A 16,854-nucleotide genomic window follows, 5' to 3' on the forward strand; every position below is an offset into this window, starting at 1 on the left:
ACACATGGTCAGGGGCCCTTGAGCTCTGTAATAGTTGTACATAACCAAACTGCATAGGCATGAAGCCAGGCAATGTCAATGCAGGGGCTCATGAAGGCTTCTCCTTTTCAGAGAGAGGTTCCGGAAGTCCTGCTTTGCTTTCATACCTGGGGGTATCGGCTTCCGAATGTTCCTCCCGAGAACAAGTTAAGGTGGCTGAGGATTTGGACACTGACAATTCCGTGTGTTTTGAAGATGATTCCTCTAGGAAGCAGGTCACTGATGAGTGTCCCCCAATAGCATGAACAAGAAGAGATAAAACACCTTGAGCAGTAGATTCCATTCCTTGCACCAGGCCAGGTAGGACTTCCAGACCCTATAATAGGTGCAGGTGGAAGGAGGCCACGGTACTATTTGTCAGGTGAGGGAGGGGGTGTACAATCAGCCCCCTCACTATGTGTGCTTACAATTATTCTTAAATCAGAGATTGTAAGTTTAGGTGCTGGATGCGATAAGGGGGTGGGAGCTTTGACTACAAAACTTGAATCAGCTCCTTGGTGGGCTTTTCCTATCTCAGGAATACACCTCGAGGTTACAGGACCCAGAACCACAGCATCAATCCCTCCATATCTCTCATACAAAGGGGAGTAATGGGGTGTGTTTTCCTTGTGAATCATTGCTCAGCATGTAAAATCGCCCGAGGGGACTGTGAGGGTATAACCTCCACCCCCCCCCCCCCCTCCTTCTAGTACAGAACCCGGGACGGTGGGGACCCTTAGCAAGGCTTCCACCGTATCCCCACAGAAGAACCTGCTTTGGTCCCAGAGTCTGGCTAAGCCATTCCATGGTTTGGTTCCTCATCTTTGGAGGATTTTAGGAACCTTCTCTTCTGCTAAACCAGACAAGCCCCATAGCTCTGCTCTAATCTAGTCATGGGAAGGCAATGGTGAGACAGCAGAAGAATTCAATATAGATGATTTTACGTATTTGGATAAGGATTCCTCTAAAGGACAAGTAATTGATGACTTAGTGAGGGTATTGACCTAACCTGATAAAAGTTTTGGGATCTCCCTCAGACTCCTATCATTTTATCCCTTTCCAAGGGGTCAATTCAGTTCAGCGTGAAGTCCAGTTGGTGCCTTGTGTAAGGAGAGTGTACCAAGACATCAGTAATTGTTTTATTGCACTCAGAGGTGAGAGCCAAAATAAGCTTTCTGAAGGCCTACACTCAGCAGACCAAGGTCATCCCCAATTGTAAAGCACTACGGAATTTGCTGGCGCTATATAAATAAATATTGATGATGATGTTGATGTATCCCTGTTGTAAGGTGATGCAGCTTATTATTTTTTTTGGCCTCAATTGTTGGAGTCGAATGGAATTGCTGTCTCGTGACAAGGGAGGCTGACCCAGAATATAAACTCTGGAGTCCCTTATCTCTGCAGATCATGAGCTGGATAGAATTATCAATCAGGCCACAGGGTATGAGTTCTTCTCTCCCTGTTAAAGCTCCTAGACCCAAAGGTCCTAGGTTTCCATTCTTTCGAACCTCAGGAGAAGTGAGCAGTGCTTATTCTGGGGGACAATTCTCTGCTTCCTGTGGAGGGCAGCAAAAGAGAAGGCAGGATGTCAGTCAATCTTCTTCTCTTTACGGGCCCATGGTTCAATTCCAATCCAGATACCTGAGTGAGAGGATCATAGATAAGCGTTACCTGCTAGATCTGCTGAAGCACCCCAGACGTTTTTTCACCACAGGTCTTTCCATATGCAAGAAACAGAGACGGGCATTGTTAGAAGCCATTCCATCTTTAGTCTCCTCTGTGGTGGTCATTCCAGTCCCTTAACAGCAGAAAAGTTTGGGATTTTATTCATACTTTCTTCTAGTCCAGAAACCCAGATGGTGTTTTCCTGCCATCTTTGAGGTTCAAGATGGAATAATAAGGTCGCTAATGGCTCTCAGGCGGTTTTTTGTGCATCTAGGTTTGTGTAAGTCGGCTTAGTTCACTCAGTTCCACTTGAGGGAGATCCAGATATAATCACTATTGAAATTAAACAAATCACACTATCGCCTCTCCAGTAAACTCATTAGGTTGTCCCTACGACGTAGCTGTCACTCCTTTGACGGATCAAGAGGACCAACTCTCAACAGATGTCGCCCATTCGCTATTTGGGACTGGACAATTGTAATGATTGCTAAGAGGAAAACCAATAAAAGTTCAATCCGACAATGCCACATACATGGCATACATCAACCAAGAGCTCCCTGGCAATTAAAGAAATCATTAGCTGGTTGGAACTCAAGTGATCTCGACAGTATTCATTTGGGTGTAGAGAACTTCGAAGCATATTTTCTCAGCAGGAATACTCCACATCCAGGAGAATGGCCCCTTCATTCAGAGGTATTTCCACAGACAGTTGTCAAGTGGGGTGAACCATGATCAACATGGCGGCATCTTGGTTGAACCACAATGTAGACCACTATTGTTCAAGGACAAGAGATCCAAAAGAGCTTCTAGTAGTCACTGTGTCGGTTCCTTGGAATTTCCACCTGGTTTATTTATTCCCTCTGGTAGCTATGTTACTAAAGAAGAAGATAAAAAGGGAAGGTGCTAAGGAGATTCTGGCAACTCCGAATTGCCCAAGAAAGTTGTGGTATGTGGAATGGCAAAAGGCCTGTCATGGTGTCTTCCGATAAGATATTAAGGCAAGGACTGTTCGTTCATCATATTTATCTTGATTGGCTTTAATGACTGGCTGCTGTTGAAACCATGATTTTGAAGTCTAGAGGTTTTTCTGACAGTGTTTGGAAACCCCTCTTTGGAGAAGAGCTACCATTTAAATATCTTGGTGTGAACAGAAGGGAATTTCCACGTCTTCCTTTAAACTATCTCGGTTACTTAAATTTTTACTGGAAGGTTTGGTTTGAGGCAGTTCCTTAAATGTGCAGGTTTCAGCTCATTCAGTCTTGTACCCAGAGAGAACTGGCACGGGTCCCAAGTGTACAATCTTTTTCTGCAAGGAGAACTGCAGGTCCAACTTCCATATATTTCTCACATTGCTCTGTGCGATGTAACCTAGTTCAGAACAGATTTAAAACATCCTCAATTTGAACCTTTGGATTCTGTGACACTTAAGTTTCGTAACTAGGAAAATAGTTTTTCTTTTGGCGCTATCCATGGTGAGAAGAGTCTCTGAGCTATGTATGGGCTCTCTCTCTCTCTTGCAGATCTCCTTATATAACTTTTTCATGAAGACAGGGCTGTCTTAGGTACGAAATCCTCATTTCAACAAAGGGTAGTATCAAAATTCCACTTATATCAGGATAGAGTCATTCCAAAAGGGAGTCAGATGTAGACAATTATTTTTTACTTTTAGATATTTTCAAGGCTCTAACAATTTAACGAGTGTTCCTCTATTATTGAGAAAAGAGAGGTTGACCTTCATCCAAACAGATTATTGCTAGAAGAGAGCAGAATCCACAAGTTTGGTGAGTGCCCCTTGGGCACCACAGCATGGGCCCTGGGAGGAGCAGCCATGGTGGGCAGCCACCTTGTTGTCAATCCATTTTCTTGTCCATTTGTGGGCACTGGATTCCCACCCATTCTAGGCTCTATTTTTATCTTTTGTTTCACTTAAGGTGTCTGTTGTTGATAGTCATTGCTCTTTTTCTATTTCTTTCTCACTTACTCTCTTGTACTGCGTCTGACTTGCTCCCGGCTCTGGAGTATAGAGGGAGAGAAGCTCAGACTTCAGTGAGGTTTTCTAAAAAAAATACCCAAACTCCTGCACACACCTCTATAACCCCATAGATCCAGTGTCCCCCAATGGACTGAGAAAAATCCCCCTTTTTTCCTGCCCTGTATTGTTACAAAACAGAAAGACATTCTACAAACACCAGAAGGCTCAGATAGTGGGTACTGTTACAATTCTGTATAAATCGTCAGAAAAATATCATTATAATATAATTTGTCTGCCCTGGAGGGCTAAACAGAAAATTCCCATTTGCCATCTGAATAGAAATTTGGGTCTTGGTTCCCATCCTGGGGAAAGAAATTGTAAGATCTCCTAATAGGGACACCATCAGAGAACACCATTAGGGATATCCCCGAGTGTATGGAGCACAGGGAGCCACAGGGGAGATTTGTTTTATAGAGCCCACAATGCTGTAAATGGCCAAATATCGCTGTGTGCGTGGGCTGAAAACTACTGCGATCCTTGGTAACATTCCTCTCAAAATTTAAAAGGATCACTATCAGACCTGGTGAAAACTAAGATCGTAATATGAACACCATTAACCTGTGTGTGCAGTAATCGTCCAATCACACTACAAACTGCAGTGAAGCCAGAAGCTGGCCGAATGTGATTCCCCCTGTCTGTCAGCACTGAAAGATCCAGTCTAACCTGGATCCAACATTGTCAGCTGCTATTGAACACAGCTGGCAATAGAGGGGATCAGAACCGGGATCACTGGTTAAAAAACAAAAACTCGAACATATGGTCATCGAAGTAATGGTTATTACAAGGAAAAACATCCAGATTTGTACATAAATACTGCTGCGTCTTACAGCTACAAGAAAGATTAAACAGACGGTTTATGAGAACTAGCACACAAGGTTCTGTGAGACATATATCACACTTTAGCTTTCACCTTCTAAGCACAACCATAATGACTGTCCTTTACCTGTACATAAATGGGACCAGATACAACACACTATGTGTGTGCGCTCACATGTGTACAATGAGTCACTTACTGTTCATATTTATGTAGTGTCGCCTGTAGGAGACTCAGAGAATACACCAGACCACCAGCGAAGCTCATCTGTTCCCCCACGGCCCCTCTCATACCGTTCTTCTCTTCACTGGCCTCAGACAGCTCAAACTTCTCCTGGGCCTGCTTACTGATCAGCTCCGCCTGACAAACACAACAGGAACCTAGTATTAATACAGCAATATGGCAGAGAATCCTTGTCTCTTAGAGATGTCACAATAAGTCATCACTTGGATATAGGTCTGAGGTGGATAATAAAGGGCCAAACCCCTGACTGAAACAATGAGAAGAGTATAATATATATAACTACCGCTCTACAGAAGACGACATTCCTGGGCCACACATTCAGCTCTGTGATCCTTGGAGTCACTGTTTTACCCACTAGGATATGAGGTCACGACAGGGCTGTACTCAGACAGAATGTCCACTTACAGGTAAACTCTCCGGCCCTCTGTAAGGTTCATCAGTGTCTAGCAGTCACACTACTGTTACAATATAAATTATCCTGTGAATGTGCTTCTAATTTTGTTTATAATCAGCACTGAATAAATGAAGTGTTTCATCCAGAGTCTACATACTAGGTCTTCTCTCAACTTTACTATAGGTGATGACAGTATACAATATAAAGGTACCACGTTTACGTGTATGAAGAGTGGTCTCTACGTCTTGAAGGGATTTTTGTACTAATCACTCAAACCCTCGCTAAGGCTGCCTGGATACACTGAACTGGGCTATATAACACCCTCAGAAGGCACTTAACCCTATAACCTCCCTAATCTCCTGTCCCTCTCTGCTTACAACAAGCCCAGCAAGCAGAGAAAAGAGACATCACATTCCTGGGTGGGTAGACCTGTGTCTCTATACAGTCTTGGTGAAAGGAAATAACAGTGAAGTCTTGAATGGGTAGGGCTACGAGCACAGCACTATTGAGATTCGTAAAGAGATTCCTTGAAAGTTGTTGCATTGTCTGGGGCCCCATAATTGCCGTCTTTCTTCTTCAACAAGCAAATGCAGAAGACAAACAGGCACTAATTTCATGTTTGTTTGCAGAAGCCTCTTAGAGCTAGCATTGGGCTGGAGTTGCCCAGAAACACTGCGCACTCTTTCTTGTCTGTGCAATAAAACAGTTCTTTTACAAAGAAATCTGAAGGTCTGTTCACCTTCTGCATTACCTTGCACAGGTGGAGAGGGGTATGAGGATTTCAAAACATTCTCCAGGAGCCTATCGAGCAGGGAACGAGGATGTGTTTTGCAGACCTTTGGAATAAAGTTGAGGGCCTGTAGACTGAATTAGTTGCTCTATAAGCATAAAATCACCAATCCAGTAGGAAACTGCATACGTTTTTTAGTCATCCTTCATTAACAAAATAACACTCACACATGCTCCATGCTGATCATTTTTTGAACTGAAACATGCTATTGGTATTGCAATTTAAAGACCTTAACATGGAAATACCAACTTCATTTTTCTGAGCAGACCCTAACAGATTTTGTAATAAACATGTACAACAAACAGAATACCAGAGCACAGCAGGAGTAGGCAGAGGTGTGTTTGTGTGGCACAGACACACCTGCTAGACCTTGTTGTAATAGGGAAACCCCAGCACTTAGCTGTAAGTCCTCAGGCCGTGGTAAGGACAGGTAAGTGTTTATAATAAATATCTGATAGAAAGTGAGGTTCAGGAGGAGACAGGGAGCCTGGTAACTAGTGTGACGGCGACATCCCTGGGATACAAGATACAATGTCTGACCTTGCAGATAAGTCTGGGGATGAGAAGTAACACCAGGATGCAGTCGTGATCTCCTCCGTGACGCAGGAAGCTGTCAGGCATGAAGGACGTTAGGAGGGACACATGGCGATTGGCTTGGATCACCTCCATCTTACGCAGCTCCATCTCGATGGCCTGAAGGAAAAGAAGATTAAATTCTGTGGTCAGACCACAACGCATCACTGTGCAACAACAAAGACACAACACTGGCGCACACTTTCTACAGTAATTATTACCTTTGCATGGGCCTTAGTCTCAGCAAACTTGATCTTGAAGTCAAAAATCTCTGGTGATGGCTGCTGCTCCTTCTCCACCGTGGCCTCCTGCTGGTTCCGGAGCTCTCGGTTCACTTCCTACAATAGACAATACAAACATATGTGCTCCTGTGACTCTTACATAGACATACAGTTGTATCTGTGTACACTCCGTGTCTGTATGACAAGTGCATGGCCAGTTACATCACCTGAATGTGAGCAGTCAGATCTCGGTACTTCTTGATGGTCTGCTGATAATCTGCCACCGTCTCCTGAGCGGCTTCCACGCGTTTCTCTGCCTCTCGTACCCGGGCACCCGCCATGTCCAGCTGCTCGCGTAACTCGAGCTCGGTCTCGCGGGAATTCTCCTGCAGCTCGTCATTCATTTCATTGATGGCTTCCTGGAGTCGGATGGGGAACAGGAAGGTAAAATTAAGAGGAGCAGCACACTGTGCGGAGGTTCATTTATACCCTACAAGCTTTCCTTGTAAGAGCACGTTTTAGCTGGGTACTCCCATACTGTGCCGTGCTGCCAGTACAGATAGAATTGGTTTAAGCCATAAGGGTCTCAGAAATCTTAAAAGGTTTAACATCACTTTCATGGAGGTGTAAGAAAGGATTAATGGTGGCATGGGGACGTGAAAGGTGGGAAAATGTAGGGGACAAAGAGCGAGCTCCTGGGCTGTCTCTTCCTATCATAGTGCCAATGGTTGAGAGCACAGTAAGGGGCACCCCAATGCCAAGCGTGAGACCATGGGCCTCACTATAAAACAAGAAGGTCAGCTTGTCAGGGACAGAGAGCAGGAACGCAACCAACCCTCTTCCTTTGTGGGTTATGTCAGTTGAGGAGTAACTCGCATACAGACCTACAAATAGGTGGTCACTTTAGTTTGGGAAGGACCATCTAGATTGATGTAAAACTAGCATTGCTTGTCGCACTAAGGGAGATGGAATAGGACTGCACGTTCTTTTGAACACTGTGAAAGGGTCATTTTTATTTGGATGGGGACCTTGAGGCAAGTCACTCTGAGCTGTAGCTATGTACTTACCAATATCCTGTTCAATACTCAAATAAATCAATTTGCATCCACCCACTAGTCCACACTTCCTTTGGATGTACTAGACAATATACTACTAGTAGTCGACATACTAGTTGCAGACCTACTTCTTGTATTGATTGATAGTAGTGCACAGTTGCTAGGTTGGTAAAGTGAGGTGGCGATGTGTATGTATAAGCAATATGTTCAAGTGAGTTTTTGAAAGAATTTGAATAAAATTTAGTCATTCACCCAGCATGGAAGTCCAGACTGCATTTACAAACATAAGGCATATACAATCTCAGCACTCTACACCCACCAGAAACTAAAATGTTCCTCGCTACCAGACAATAAATGGATGTAGCAAAACTCTACACTCCACGACAAGGAAATTAATGGACACAGCAGAGCTTTACACTCAGCGACCAGGGAATGCATGGACACAGCAGAGCTCTACTCTCAGCGACCAGGGAATGCATGGACACAGCAGAGCTTTACACTCAGCGACCAGGGAATGAATGGACACAGCAGAGCTCTATACTCAGAGACCAGGGAATGAATGGTCCTATCAGAGTTAAACACTCAGCTACCAGTAAATGAATGGGTAGCACGCTCTCTATGTTCAGCCACAGATTATGAGTAAATGACACACGGCTCCACCAGGCAGTGATCCATTGCACTCATACCAGGTCACTGACGGTCTCGCGCAGTTCTCGGACTTTCTCCTCTAGGTCCAGGTTCCTTTCGGTCAGTGTTTCTACCATTTCTTCAGCACCTAGAGCGGCATCAACCTGTACACAGTAAACACAATTAGGTTAGGTATATCTAATTGAAAATTTTAAGAAATGGTTCAACTAAAGTAGATTATTGCAATACATAAAGACCCTCAACCATATCATCCCGCTCCAGTCACTATGACTATATAAGGGAATGATTGCTCTCACGGTAGTAGTATAGATCAGACAGAACAAGAGCTGATAATCACTCCATGAACCATAGACATGAATGTCACCTGGTCCTTCAGCTCATCGACGGTCTTCTCAATCAGTGATGCCTCCTCCTGCAGCTTCTCCTTCTGCTGCCGCAGGGTGTCCAGCTCAGTGTTCTTCTTTTCCAGCTGCTTCTGCACCCTGACATGTTCCTGCTTCTCCGAGGCCGACAGGTCCCGCATTCTGGGAGATTATACAGTATGACATTACTGCACTGAAGATTAGAGGACTTCGACTGTACATAGTATGACATTTACCTGACCAGAGCCTCCTTCAATCTGGCATTCTGTTCCTCCAGCTGCTTGACCTGGTAGCTGGAAGCTGCTCCATCTGATCCTGCATTTAGGGAACAGAAAGCAGCCAGGCATGAGGACAGATGACTGCACAAATATAAATGAAGAGTAGCGAAATTCATATGAAATGTGCTCTAACCTTATTGTATTCCTCCCCTATGTCCTGCTGCACAGTCCTCCTGTCTCTACAGTCCTCCACCACTTCCTGCAGCACAGTCCTCCTGTCTCTACATTCCTCCCCTATGTCCTGCTGCACAGTCCTCCCGTCTCTACATTCCTCCACAACTTCCTGCTGCCCAGTCCTCCTGTCTCTACATTCCTCCACCACTTCCTGCTGCACAGTCCTCCCGTCGCTACATTCCTCCCCTATGTCCTACTGCACAGTCCTCCTGTATCTACATTCCTCCACCACTTCCTGCTGCACAGTCCTCTCGTCTCTACATTCCTTCCCTATCTCCTGCTGCACAGTCCTCCCGTCTCTACATTCCTCCCCTATGTCCTGCTGCACAGTCCTCCCGTCTCTACATTCCTCCACCACTTCCTGCTGCACAGTCCTCCCGTCTCTACATTCCTCCAGCACTTTCTGCTGCACAGTCCTCCCGTCTCTACATTCCTCCAACACTTTCTGCTGCACAGTCCTCCCGTCTCTACATTCCTCCAACACTTTCTGCTGCACAGTCCTCCCGTCTCTACATTCCTCCAACACTTCCTGCTGCACAGTCCTCCCATCTCTACATTCCTTCCCTATGTCCAGCTGTACAGTCCTCCCGTCTCTACATTCCTCCCCTATGTCCAGCTGTACAGTCCTCCCGTCTCTACATTTCTCCAACACTTTCTGCTGCACAGTCCTCCCGTCTCTACATTCCTCCAACACTTTCTGCTGCACAGTCCTCCCGTCTCTACATTCCTCCACCACTTCCTGCTGCACAGTCCTCCCGTCGCTACATTCCTCCCCTATGTCCTACTGCACAGTCCTCCTGTATCTACATTCCTCCACCACTTCCTGCTGCACAGTCCTCTCGTCTCTACATTCCTTCCCCATCTCCTGCTGCACAGTCCTCCCGTCTCTACATTCCTCCCCTATGTCCTGCTGCACAGTCCTCCCGTCTCTACATTCCTCCACCACTTCCTGCTGCACAGTCCTCCCGTCTCTACATTCCTCCAGCACTTTCTGCTGCACAGTCCTCCCGTCTCTACATTCCTCCAGCACTTTCTGCTGCACAGTCCTCCCGTCTCTACATTCCTCCAGCACTTTCTGCTGCACAGTCCTCCCGTCTCTACATTCCTCCAACACTTTCTGCTGCACAGTCCTCCCGTCTCTACATTCCTCCAACACTTCCTGCTGCACAGTCCTCCCATCTCTACATTCCTCCCCTATGTCCAGCTGTACAGTCCTCCCGTCTCTACATTCCTCCATGTCCAGCTGCACAGTCCTCCCGTCTCTACATTCTCCACCACTTCCTGCCACATAGTTCATCTTCTACCTGTAAGTTATTGAGTGCTACCAAACAGCTTACTCTCACCTTTCTCTTCAATCTCATGTTTAAGGATCTCCAGATCCATAGTCAGCTCCTCCACCTTTTCTTTCAGTGTTTCCACTTCTTGTTGCAAGGATTCTGCTCTCTCTTCAGCCATCTCTTTGTCCAAGGTGGCCATCTCAATAGCATCAGCCGTGTCAGCCATCTCCTCCATGTAACGCTCCTGAGCTTCCAGGGCTTCCTTGGCCTCCTGAATAGGGAATAGAAGGTCTCTATGTGACATCCAACAAGCAGGAACACCGATTATTAGAGGACGCATACAGCATACATATAGACCACCAAGCAACAGTGTCTAGGATAACTATTCAGCCAACATGGAACTTGTGGATCTCTATCTGTAAGTCACACGTTTATCTTCATGCTAAACAAATGAAGAGTCTCACTTACAGAAGTAACAATCATAAATCACAGAGTAATTCCCACCCCTGGCTCCCATTACAGCTAGTAATCTTTATTGAAAAGTCTATCTGTGCGTTTCTGCTGCTGGTCAGCAGCGATGGACCGAAGATATTCATGGAAGGCCAATGATGATGACTGCAGTAGCTCCTCTCTTCCCGTCTAGTCAGTATGGTCACCTTACATTCTATCTCTTCTGTACACTGGACCGTACTGAGCTCTGAGGTGAATGCCTTTCACCCTCTCTGGAACCATATATCCTTATATCTTGACTAGTTTGAAGGTGCTTTCTGCTTTACTTTGTATAATGTTGTTTGTTTGTTTCCATAAAGTCTCTACCATGGTGTCAAACCTCAGAGAGAGGGGTGTTTATATTTAAAAGGAGCTGACACCAGGGGCTCCACTAGCTTCCTACACAGGTGGGGTTTATGAACATAGTGTTATTTGTGAGGTAATCTGAACACTAATTACAAGGGGTACGGATACTTTTTTAAATGTAATCATTTCTATTTATGATTTCTAGTAATTTGTTGAGAGGTTCTGAAGCCCACCGAGAACATACACACTCCACAGAGTGACTCCTGACACGTTGTCTCTGGTCATACAATACTTCTGCCCATGGCATGGTCCATCTCTGTTATCAGCCCCACAGAAAGACACCCACCTTCTTGGCCTCCTTGAGCTGGCGCTGGAGGTCAGTCTGCTGCTCCTGGATCTTGCTCTTCCATTCCTGTAACTGCTCTAGCTGGAGCTTGGACTTCTCCAGTTCCTTCAGTTTTGTCTTGTCCTCCGCCCTCTTCATTTTCAACGTCTCCAGCTTCTCCTCCAGGTCTTTGACCTGAGCCCGTAGGTTCTCCTCCTCCTGCAGAACAAGCACAGGGATTAATTTAGAGATAATGTAGGGACTCTGTGTCTGGCCTGCAACAGAACATGGAAGAAAACGAGGATACAAGTAGGTGATAAAATGGAAAGAGAATAGTAATAAACGCCTTCTAACGCTAATCTGGAATACGTTCCAGTCTGTGGCGGGAGCCCAATGAAAACAAAAACCTGCTTCTTACCTTGGTGGGCCCAGGGGCGGGCAGTGGGGCCACTGGAGAGGTCAATGAGGGTGAAGGAATTATGGGAGCTGCCAGAGGGGTCTGGGCAGGAGTACTGGGCTCGCTGCTGCTGATCTCTCCGCATGATGCCGATGCTGATCCGGAGGCCCCGGCTGTGCCACTGGAGGCAGCGGAGCTGGACGGGCGAGTGGGCTGCAAGCAGGAGAGTCATTAGTACAATACGTATACCCATAATCCTCTGCTGTCTGCATTGTACACAGGGTTACACCTGGAAACGTCTAAACTCTACATTACAATATAGAGGGAAAGTAAGAAGTCCAGACATGTACAGTAAACCTCAGCTCTGGCTCTATCACATAATAATGAGACCATTAGAAACTGCAGTGTGCGAGTATATTTAATGGTTATATTATCATTTTATATAAAATAAGGATTGTGCTCATTAGTTGAATTTCCTTATAGCTTTTACATAGAAGACATATAAGCAATAGGTAACATGACACGTCCTTCCTGGCTATATGCTGTGTGTCTCATGAGGTCACATCTGATTCTACCAATGGACAGTCCTATACTGAGCAGGGCTCATATAACCGATACTCTCCTACAACAAGAGGTACATGGATGCAGACACCGTTCTGGATTATCGCAATAAATGGATCAGGATATTAGCTCGCTGTGTGCACAGTACAGTCAGTGGGGTAATATTATACATACAATAAAGAAATGTATAGCAGCACACTCACATTGTCTCTAAACAGTAAAAGATGTGTATTTCTTCCTGCGTATGTGAATGTTACATATAAATAAATGTAGTCTATGGCGGATTATATAAGAGGAAGATAAAAGCAGTCAGGATCCCGTGGGGGACTGGTACAGCTTGTAGACAGCCTTGAGGGGGCATTAGCTGAGTAAGAGGAGAGCAGCATCTGAGAAGGAGAGAGGACCGGTCAGCTTCCTTACACATACATGTACTCCAGTCTGTAACATGCTATATGCCTCAGGCCCTCCAGGCTGGTCACCCAAACCCATAGAGCAGAATGGGAGGACTGTGCTGGGCTCCCTGTACTTAGCTTAGACGATGACGGCTCTAACGTGTTACCGTCTCAGCCACATCCCGGTACTTCGTAGTATAGTCATAGTTACGGAGAGCGCTATATTGTCATATATTATATATACTATAAGGGAGTTTGGCTAACATTCATGTTATGTATAAATGAACGGAATAAAAAAATAAAAAAAAAGACTGTACAGAAGGACGCACATAAGGTTACATATTTCAATGTGAACCAATAAATCAGATATAATAATAATAAATAAAATACAGGTCGATCTGAAATAAATGTGTCAGTGTAATACATTAACAGAATGATGTAAGGACAGCACCAGGCATCTGTACAAGCAGCTGCACTGCTCATAGTATATAACTGGAATCAGCCCTGCCCCATATACCAAGAGCAGTGTTCTCCCCATCACCTACCTCCCGGGTTCGCCATCTGGCTATTACTTGCCACCTGCCTCTTGGGGCCTAACGGAGTTCTATTATAGTAGAATGAACCAATGATTCTCCTATTAGAACAGGCACTATGTGAGCACTACAGCCAGAAGTGACCACCAGTCTGACCAGTCGTGGCATGTGTAGGCCATAACCTCCAACATTATCTATTATCATTACTAAGTATTACTCTGCCCTCACCCGGCTGCTTCTTAATGCCCCCCGGCTGGCAAAATGTTCTGGTGAGAGCACTGCAGGTAATGCCCCGCTCAGTCACGGATTATAAATATGTCAATGTGAATTCATTCATCTAGTTTTCCAGGACATGGATGTCCAAATCTATTTACCTGCTTACAGGGAGCACCCAAATAATCAGCATCCTGTACCACTACATGGTGGTACAGGATCTGCATTATTTCCCAGCTGTACCTTTATGTATACAGTATACTGCTTGTATCGTGGGCAATTAGCACTAGATGACATAAGAAAACAGATGACATCTACTATGAAACCAGTTTCTCCTTCTTAGGTTAGATCCCTGGGAGCACAGAATCTCTGTATTTCACTCACCACGTCCTGCAAGGAAGACACCTGGCACGTTAAGTGTTAGCTCAGTATTAACCCCTCCACCTCCACACACATGGCAGATGGGGTTAATATGCAGTGACAGATACCAGTCATCCCTAGATAAGACACAAATGTCGGAGCACTATTTGCGGTTACGATGGGTAATGCGCGCTCACCTTGGTACGGCGGGTGGTGATCTGTGGAGCAGCCGCAGGAAGAGACAGACACACACACAGCAGAAGCATCGGCAGCATCACAAGGGAAGAAAAGACAGCAAGAAGGTTAGTGGAAACAGAGGAGAGTACGCGTGGGGTGAAGAAGTGTCATTCAATCATGTATGTGTACCACAGGTTGTACCAACGTACGGGCAGCAGGGATGTGGGGTGAGGAGTGTAATTCAATCTGCTACATCATGTATGTGTACCACAGGTTGTACCAACGTACGGGCAGCAGGGATGTGGTGTGAGGAGTGTAATTCAATCTGCTACATCATGTATGTGTACCACAGGTTGTACAACGTATGGGCAGCAGGGACGTGGGGTGAGGAGTGTAATTCAATCTGCTACATCATGTATGTGTACCACAGGTTGTACAACGTATGGGCAGCAGGGACGTGGGGTGAGGAGTGTAATTCAATCTGCTACATCATGTATGTGTACCACAGGTTGTACCAACGTACGGGCAGCAGGGACGTGGGGTGAGGAGTGAATCTGCTACATCATGTATGTGTACCACAGGTTGTACCAACGTATGGACAGCAGGGACGTGGGGTGAGGAGTGAATCTGCTACATCATGTATGTGTACCACAGGTTGTACAACGTACGGGCAGCAGGGACGTGGGGTGAGGAGTGAATCTGCTACATCATGTATGTGTACCACAGGTTGTACAACGTACGGGCAGCAGGGATGTGGGGTGAGGAGTGAATCTGCTACATCATGTATGTGTACCACAGGTTGTACCAACGTACGGGCAGCAGGGACGTGGGGTGAGGAGTGAATCTGCTACATCATGTATGTGTACCACAGGTTGTACCAACGTACGGGCAGCAGGGACGTGGGGTGAGGAGTGAATCTGCTACATCATGTATGTGTACCACAGGTTGTACCAACGTACGGGCAGCAGGGACGTGGGGTGAGGAGTGTAATTCAATCTGCTACATCATGTATGTGTACCACAGGTTGTACAACGTACGGGCAGCAGGGACGTGGGGTGAGGAGTGTAATTCAATCTGCTACATCATGTATGTGTACCACAGGTTGTACAACGTACGGGCAGCAGGGACGTGGGGTGAGGAGTGAATCTGCTACATCATGTATGTGTACCACAGGTTGTACCAACGTACGGGCAGCAGGGACGTGGGGTGAGGAGTGTAATTCAATCTGCTACATCATGTATGTGTACCACAGGTTGTACAACGTACGGGCAGCAGGGACGTGGGGTGAGGAGTGTAATTCAATCTGCTACATCATGTATGTGTACCACAGGTTGTACAACGTACGGGCAGCAGGGACGTGGGGTGAGGAGTGAATCTGCTACATCATGTATGTGTACCACAGGTTGTACCAACGTACGGGCAGCAGGGATGTCTCCGTTCCTCTTACACTCAGCCGGCATACAAAGCAGGGGCTGCAGAGAGCCCTCTGACAGCTGCATTGTTACAGGGTGACGGGAACGTGGGAAACAATTACTGCAATTGTCTAATTCCTCTACTGGTCTCTGATGTAGGACTTGGCACTTTAACCCCGTCATTTCCAGAAAGAGAGCAAACAAACACTTATGTATCAATTATCCATCTAGCCTGCGAGTTATACCCCCAGGCATGCACCTAACAATAGAGGATTACTGATGGTTTGAGAGGAGCAGCTGATAACTGACCTCGGATGCAGGACTATTATTCTACAGTCAAACTATTTATTCCCCACAGTAATCACAACCAACTATATATATTCCTCCCATACTGGTTCATCCTGACATTAACCAGCTGGTGCTGGCTAATGTAGAATTTGTGCAGGGGATGCAGGAAAAGACTTCTGGGTTCTGGGTGGGGGCAGCATACAGTTAATTGAAGAAGTTTTAATTACTATATGTGAAATATGGCGTCATGAGTCCACCGTGGAGACAGTGGCCCCTGTATTTAGGGTATATAAGGGCATCCGGTATTCAGTATTATATGCATCTATATACAACATGCAGAGCTCTGTACCGGACAGAAGACAGCTACAGAATGTATTGTACATCACCATTACAGAAGTCATCTCTGTTATTTCACAATGCAGACTGCATATTTATATTATCAGTAATCACTAATGTCACAAAAACTGTACGAATTACAGTGGATCTGGCATCCAGAAAACCACAGTGGTGTGTTTAATAATCTATTACCCCCAAGCCACAATAGGAGGTGCTACACTTCTTATAACACTACTAGTATGACTGCTGAGTATACAGTTAGTATAGGTGGCCTCAGGGAAGACTGAAAGATAACAGTATATGAGTACATATGGAGCATGTGACTGGCTGTCCATGAGTGTAAATCACACTACAGATGTGGCATGGAGTCACACATGGGAGTCACACAGGGGGCCTCTCTGAGATAACAGTATGTGGTAAGTATGACTGACAGCAGCTAATCTGCTGATGTATTACACCAATGATTACATGGGCACTGAGGTCTGTTGTCTGGCTGTGACCTGTTGTCCTGCGAAGAGCGG

At 45.7% G+C, this 16,854-nt stretch overlaps 1 protein-coding gene across 12 annotated transcripts in view; it reads right to left on the reverse strand.

The window, feature by feature from the left end:
• Nucleotides 1–16,854, reverse strand: part of DCTN1 (dynactin subunit 1) — a 99,772-nt gene that overhangs the window by 12,172 nt on the left and 70,746 nt on the right. For 7 of the 12 annotated variants that reach the window (XM_075183108.1, XM_075183966.1, XM_075183885.1 and 4 more), the window contains 10 exons: nucleotides 12,083–12,274; nucleotides 11,686–11,883; nucleotides 10,611–10,815; nucleotides 9,052–9,130; nucleotides 8,818–8,977; nucleotides 8,492–8,596; nucleotides 6,978–7,169; nucleotides 6,751–6,867; nucleotides 6,497–6,649; nucleotides 4,729–4,889 (listed from right to left, as the gene is read on the reverse strand). In XM_075183108.1, the coding sequence (XP_075039209.1) occupies nucleotides 4,729–4,889; nucleotides 6,497–6,649; nucleotides 6,751–6,867; nucleotides 6,978–7,169; nucleotides 8,492–8,596; nucleotides 8,818–8,977; nucleotides 9,052–9,130; nucleotides 10,611–10,815; nucleotides 11,686–11,883; nucleotides 12,083–12,274 (1,562 nt within the window). Of the gene's footprint in view, nucleotides 1–4,728; nucleotides 4,890–6,496; nucleotides 6,650–6,750; nucleotides 6,868–6,977; nucleotides 7,170–8,491; nucleotides 8,597–8,817; nucleotides 8,978–9,051; nucleotides 9,131–10,610; nucleotides 10,816–11,685; nucleotides 11,884–12,082; nucleotides 12,275–14,317; nucleotides 14,339–16,854 lie in introns of all 12 variants that reach the window. The other 5 variants (XM_075183804.1, XM_075183638.1, XM_075183558.1 and 2 more) reach the window with 1 other exon arrangement.

The sequence above is a fragment of the Mixophyes fleayi genome, chromosome 1 (genome assembly GCF_038048845.1).
Source record: "Mixophyes fleayi isolate aMixFle1 chromosome 1, aMixFle1.hap1, whole genome shotgun sequence".
NCBI classification, from domain to species: Eukaryota; Metazoa; Chordata; class Amphibia; order Anura; family Limnodynastidae; genus Mixophyes; species Mixophyes fleayi.